The 6,372-nt window shown below is 27.9% G+C and overlaps 1 protein-coding gene across 3 annotated transcripts in view; it reads right to left on the bottom strand.

Moving 5' to 3' along the window:
• Positions 1-608: 608 nt before the first annotated feature.
• Ten-a (tenascin accessory) overlaps positions 609-6,372 on the bottom strand; it is a gene marked incomplete at its 5' end in the record, with an annotated part of 236,476 nt that continues 230,712 nt past the window's right edge. For all 3 annotated transcript variants that reach the window (XM_014435458.3, XM_014435460.3, XM_014435459.3), the window contains 1 exon segment: positions 609-3,417. In XM_014435458.3, the coding sequence (XP_014290944.3) occupies positions 3,106-3,417 (312 nt within the window).

Raw genomic sequence — 6,372 nt, 5'->3', positions numbered from 1 at the left:
AAACTAATTAGATTTTTTTTGGTGTTGGGTTAATAACTGCTACTGAACTTTCTATGGATATCTTTTCAGAGTAGACTAGTTTATATGAATAAATGTAAGAGTTTTTGAAATCTCTCTTCGCTTATAAATAAAGTAATAATAGTGATTACACATTATGGTGATGCTATGAGATTTGATTCACTTCAGTTATAAACTATTATACTATTGTGAACTAACTATTATACTATATTGTGAACTAATTTTATGTCAATATATTTTAACAGTTCAATAAGGAGGCATATTTAGAACACCTCAGATAGAGAATTTTATTAAATAATTTTTATAAACTTATTTTAATAAAAACTACTAATAATTAAACCAATATAATCCTATCTCAGACCTAATTTCTTCAAATGAAAAATAACTACCACTTTTTAATAAAAACAACTAATAAATAAACCAATATAATCAAATGTAATGAGCAAAAGCTTGTGATCAATGTTTTGATTATTATTCATTAAAAACTTTGGAAAAACTGCTAAATATTGATAAAGAATTGATAGAGGATGGAAAAATGCAAGCATGAGAAGGGTATTTTAAATATAAAACAGATAATATATTTTACACGTAATGATATTTTAAACTTGTACAGTAAACAAATAATTGTTACATTTTCTCATACATTTAAATACTATATCGTACACTCACTCAATATTGTTTATAAAATATATTCTGTACATAGGTAACATGAAAAATATAAATCACAAACTAAGTTTAAGAAAAATAAAATTAATATATGCATAGGTCATGAAAGCCAAATTATACAAGGTAACTCTATTTCCTAAATTTAAAGCAGTGTTTTTTTAATTTTTTTTTTACAATTATTATTGACATTTATATTTACAAAGATAGTTAGAAAATTAAAAATAGTACATCAAAATAATTACAACAGCAATAAATAATTAATAACAGGTATGTTTCTCATTAATATAATGTGGATTTTTTCACAAAGAATTTCCACAAAGGTTTAAACGGAAGTTTTCGTAAGAAACAAACATCCTGCCTATTGTATATCACACATTAAATGTATAATTAATTACTCCTAATCAAAATCAGATTAATTCTACTGAACAGTCTTTTCAATAAAAATAACTTTGTTACACAAAGTTGAAACAACGTCAGAACTAGAATTAGAAAAGAAAAAAAAAAAAAAGAAAGTAGAAGAAAAGATAACATTATTCACTTCCGTAATTAATAAACACATATAAAATGATTTAGAAAAACTTTCGGCAGGTTTTTTTTTTTAATAATATTTCTTTTTATAAAACATAACATTTTTGGCATTAAATTTTTATTGTATACAAAAATTTAAGAGTCTTTTCTCAAAAATTATTTTGGCATTTATAGGAATTCTCATTCACATGAGCCTGTAATGACACTGAAACATTTCAAAGTTAGGAGACAAGTCACCCATCTTTCACTTAGCTTTTGGACGAATGCGTAGTCAATGTTAGAAAAATACTGACACATAATCACTTCTCTTTTAAAGAGTTCATCCAAGATTTATTCACATATTCACAATTTTTTTTTCTTTTTTTAAAAATTTATTAATAAGAATGAAATATATTCCTCTAAAAAAATAAAAAAAAACAAAATCGTCATTAGTAGACTGTTTCTTTAACAACAATGAAAAATTATAACAAAATAGCAGCTTAACTTGTTAAGGAAGGTATTCAAATCTTGAAGACTATAAATTAGCTTTCCAAATCTGCAACATTTTTCTCATAATGACTTCATAATAGTTGCTTCACATGAGCTAATTTTTTACCATAAAAATTAGACAATCTCTTAATATAAATATACCATTCCAAAATTAACGAGACAATGAAAATTAAAAACATTGATTATTTTAAAGTAATATTGTTGGATTTATTCTTCATATAGATAGATATCTTATACATATATATTTTCTTTGGTGCACATATTATTTTGTTTTATGGATTCTACATGCAAACACTTAAACAAATATCAATGAAACAGTGTTTAGTATCATGCTTAAGAGAAACTATCCATAGCTCTAAGTATATTAATTATATGTGTATTATATTTTACATCTAGATCATGATATCTTTTAATCTATTGGCCATAGAAAATTTAAACATTTATATATTGTTTTCAACATGAACACATTGAGTGACAAACTCAGATTAAAAATACAAACATACACTTTTATTCCATTGAATGTACGTGTTGTCACTAGCTGGAGAGTTTGTCACAAAACTCGAGAAAATAATTTATCCAGAAAAATTCTACTTTTCAGAAGATCTAGGTATTGATTGATACATCACAGAAAAGTACATTATATTTCTAACTGAAGATGACAAATCATCATTTCTTTTCTTTTAGCAAAAGTACAAACTCAATGTTTTTATTGAGCATTGGCTTAAAACAATTTCTCAATCATTACAATAATAGTAATATAGCACCAGATAATTAAAAAAATGTAATCTTTGAAACAAAATTATCCCAGGACAAATGCCGATTTAGTCTCTTACCAATGAAGAGGCCATAAATGGTTCTGTACCACATGTACGCATGTAGGCCAATGAAATACTTATCTCAGAAACAGTCATTAAAGTTTGTTTATTCACAAGCATTTTCATCAATCGAAAAAAGATAATTTTCAAATAGAAAATGCTTACAAATCTTAATTTTATAACAAATCGAATAACTATACATATTCTTATAATAATAGTCTCTTTTCAATATAAATATATATTATATACATAAGCTCTAAAAAGTCATTAGTACAAAACTTTAAATCTGTGCTCATCATTCATTATAGTTTTTTAACACATATAATTCGGGTATTAGACACACCAATTAAATAACATTGCAAAACAGTGTGAAATATATAACACAATATCATAGGAACACATACATATATATTCTAAACATCTCAATCTAAAAAGTAAAACATTCAACAATTGGACCTCTCGGGTATATCCATGAGTTTAAAACAGTCATAAAGGAAATACATCTAATAACACCCCAAATTATAAAGTTAAACTAACTATAATACTGTGATTTTGTTTTTGGGCGGGCTGTTTGGAGGGGCAGTCTCACTTATCGAGATTTTTTCACAAATCTTATATTATAAGGGTCCTCTGCAAGTTCTGGGTATCGCTGTGCATCTCGAATGTGCTCTCCATCAAATCCACTCACAAAGCCAGACTTGAGGAGTTCTTCGACTTCTCCTTGAGCCCATTCACGTGTGGTAGGGAGCCCATTACGAAGTGCATCCCTCTCTTTGTGCCACAGTTTTCTGAGTGCTGCAGCCTTTGCATGGTGCAATAAGCGTTGCTTTTCCCTCTCAATAGTTGTACCATACCTTAAATTGATAATGGCATTTGGGCGGTGTATCTTGACATCCAATACCTTTAATAAAAATAAATCATTAGTAATTTTTAATGATGTTTAACAAGTTGACTGCCAACTACTTGATAACTTGTAGTTTGTGTTAGTGTTCGCAGAGCACCAACTATTAAGTTATTTTGTATTTTTTTTACTTGCTATATTTGTGGAGCTGCTACAAATTTCGTACACATAGTGAAGTATGGTAAGAAAAAAAAAACAAAAACAAAGCTATAAGACAACTCTTAGCAAGAAAGGAAATTAAAAGTTATATCATAGATGGCAGTCAATGTGTTTAGAGAATACTGAAGACTTTCAAATACTAAAAACATTATCAAGAACAGGAAAAGTTTCAACAGCTTGTGAAATAAGTTGTTAAATTTTAGGTTAAAAATAGTGTTTGAAGACTAAAAAAAAGAAAACTTTGTACCACTACAATCGATGAAGATTATTGAATCAGTACTTGGCAAGGAAGAACTCTGGACCATAGGCTGTGTGAGGTAGTGATTAAGTTAGGATCAACTACATTGCTTTTACCCTAATAGAGGATATCACTTAGTAGAGATAAAGTGTGTCACAGGAGGGCTCCTGAACACATACAGTTACTAACAGCTAATTTAAATAAATAATTATCTAAATTAGCCGAAATATAACTTGGGTTAGGAGAAAAGGGCATAGCTCTTTACTCATTGAGATACTCCACTTCCCCAAGATAAAGCAATTAATTACCTTTAAAATTAATCAGATCACAAAATATATTTTACTTATTTATCCAATGCTCATTCATTGAAATTTTGCTATAAGGCATTTTAATTTATTTTTTAAATTAAATTCAAAATCGGGTTCAACTCTGTCACTCCCAGTGAGACATGTCTCAGTGGATGCTTTGAATTGTTTGTAGGATAAAGTAACAATGGGATTTCTTCCTTGTACAACTGGGACACCTTGCCCTTACCACAAGGACACATTGGGAAGCCATGCCACTACCACTGGGACAAAAACTCATGTTTCAACCCCCCTCACCTCCAAAAAAATAAAATAATTACAAAAACTCTTACCCTTGAGGTCTTGTTAAGAGATTTCAAGGCTTATTTTTTTGTTTTCTCAATTTTTTCATAATTGATAGTGAAAAAGGTAAAGGAATATTTATAAATACGTTAAATGTAACAAACTCATAAATGAAAAGAATTTCCCTCAAAATATGATTGAAATGAATGCTCATTCGTATATCACATAACGTCCCCTGGAAATTGCAAGGTCGAAGGTTAGGCAACCAATACCAGCACCTGTCATCTAGGCTCTTTATGAATGGTTATTGATTTATTATTATTATTTTTGTAAAAACTTATTCACATAGTACCATTTTAAATTTAATAATCAATTAATTGATTAAGTGAGTAAAAATATTTAAATTCTAATTCATGAAACTCTATTTGTGTTCAGATGGGTTGAACTGTAATCTAGGAATACAGATTCATTGCCTTGCCTAGGAAGCTTCCATGGTCGAAGAGGAAGATAAAGACCTAGAAAGGGTTTAGAAATAGGAATTTAAAGTACAGATATAGGCACCAGCACTTAGGAAATATTGGGAGGGGGCAAAGGAAAGTGTAACATGATAACACAATTTACTACAAATTTACATAAAGGTATAGCCCAGCCACCAGTTTTTCGTATAGTACAAATACTATGATGAGCAAATCATTTTGAAACATTTAGGCGGAAAGTAGTGGAACACAAAAATAAATAAAATTTCTATTAATTTACTTGTTGAGAAAATTTTCTGTTGTTAATTAAATCTCATTATTTTCATAGAATGGTATTTACTATCTGTGTTATTAATAAAACATTCTATGAGTTATTTTAAAGTAAATACACAATGGATAATAAGATAACGGGAGGGTATTGCCATCTCACCTCTCAGTGCCAGCGCCTATGAGTGAAGTGTCAAAAGTTTTTGGTGGAAGATTGGAGAATTTGAAAGAGGAGGCAGTTTAACCCACAATGACTAGATGGAATTTTATACAACTGTTGCTTATCACTATGGATGGATTAATTGGCAAATAATAATCGTTAATCATCATGAGCAGTATGCTCATATTTTCCATACTCAAAACTTTTAATTATCAACTTATCACTCAACAGTGATGGGAGTGAAAATGATTGACTGTTAATATTGATAATGATTATTGAAAAATTATATTACTCAAATTACACGAAATATGATAGGAAAGTTTTGTTGATATATACTGTTAAAGTGCATATCAACAAAACTACATTTACATTTAGAATGATTATGCAGGTGGGATAAGCTGGAATGACAACACACCTTCTAAGTTAATGAGGAATAACTATTACAATGAAAAAAATCTTTAAGTTAAAGGTGATATAAAACAAATTTATTGCCATAAAAAATAATTTATGGAACTATAATTTACCGTTAGACAGATAAAACATAAATGATGCTTTTACGGACATTATATTTAAGATGTGAGAAGATGGTCAGGTATACAGACAGTGGAGTACTAATGAACACAAATAAGTGAAACCTATTTTATTTTTGCCAATGTTTTTGGCCTAAATTCTAGGCCTTTGTTAGGGCTAAAAACAAGATAACAAAAAATACATAAAAAAACATGGAGAAAAAAATAAAATATGTAAATAGTATAAGTAGAAATTAAGAAGATAACAAATAAAACTAAAAGAATAAATGTATGAAATAGGAATAGTAAGAATTTATTGGAAAAGAGAACAAATAGTGAAAATAATATAAAATGAAGAAAAAAATAATGAAACTGAAAAAATAAATAAAAAATCAAACAGTATTCTATTTAAATAATGGAAAAAATAAATTAAATTACCATAATGAGAAATTAACAAAAGTAAAAGTGAAGAATTTTAATTATTTCATTATTTACATAGACCAATGATTGATTTTAAATATTTTTGTTTTTAATTTTTAATATTTTCAAGCTTTGTTAT

This window comes from Halyomorpha halys, unplaced genomic scaffold (assembly GCF_000696795.3).
Source record: "Halyomorpha halys isolate HHAL.00 unplaced genomic scaffold, Hhal_1.1 Scaffold1587.1, whole genome shotgun sequence".
Classification (NCBI taxonomy): Eukaryota; Metazoa; Arthropoda; class Insecta; order Hemiptera; family Pentatomidae; genus Halyomorpha; species Halyomorpha halys.
The sequence above is the reverse complement of the archived record's forward strand: the minus strand, read 5'-3'. Positions and strand labels throughout refer to the sequence as shown.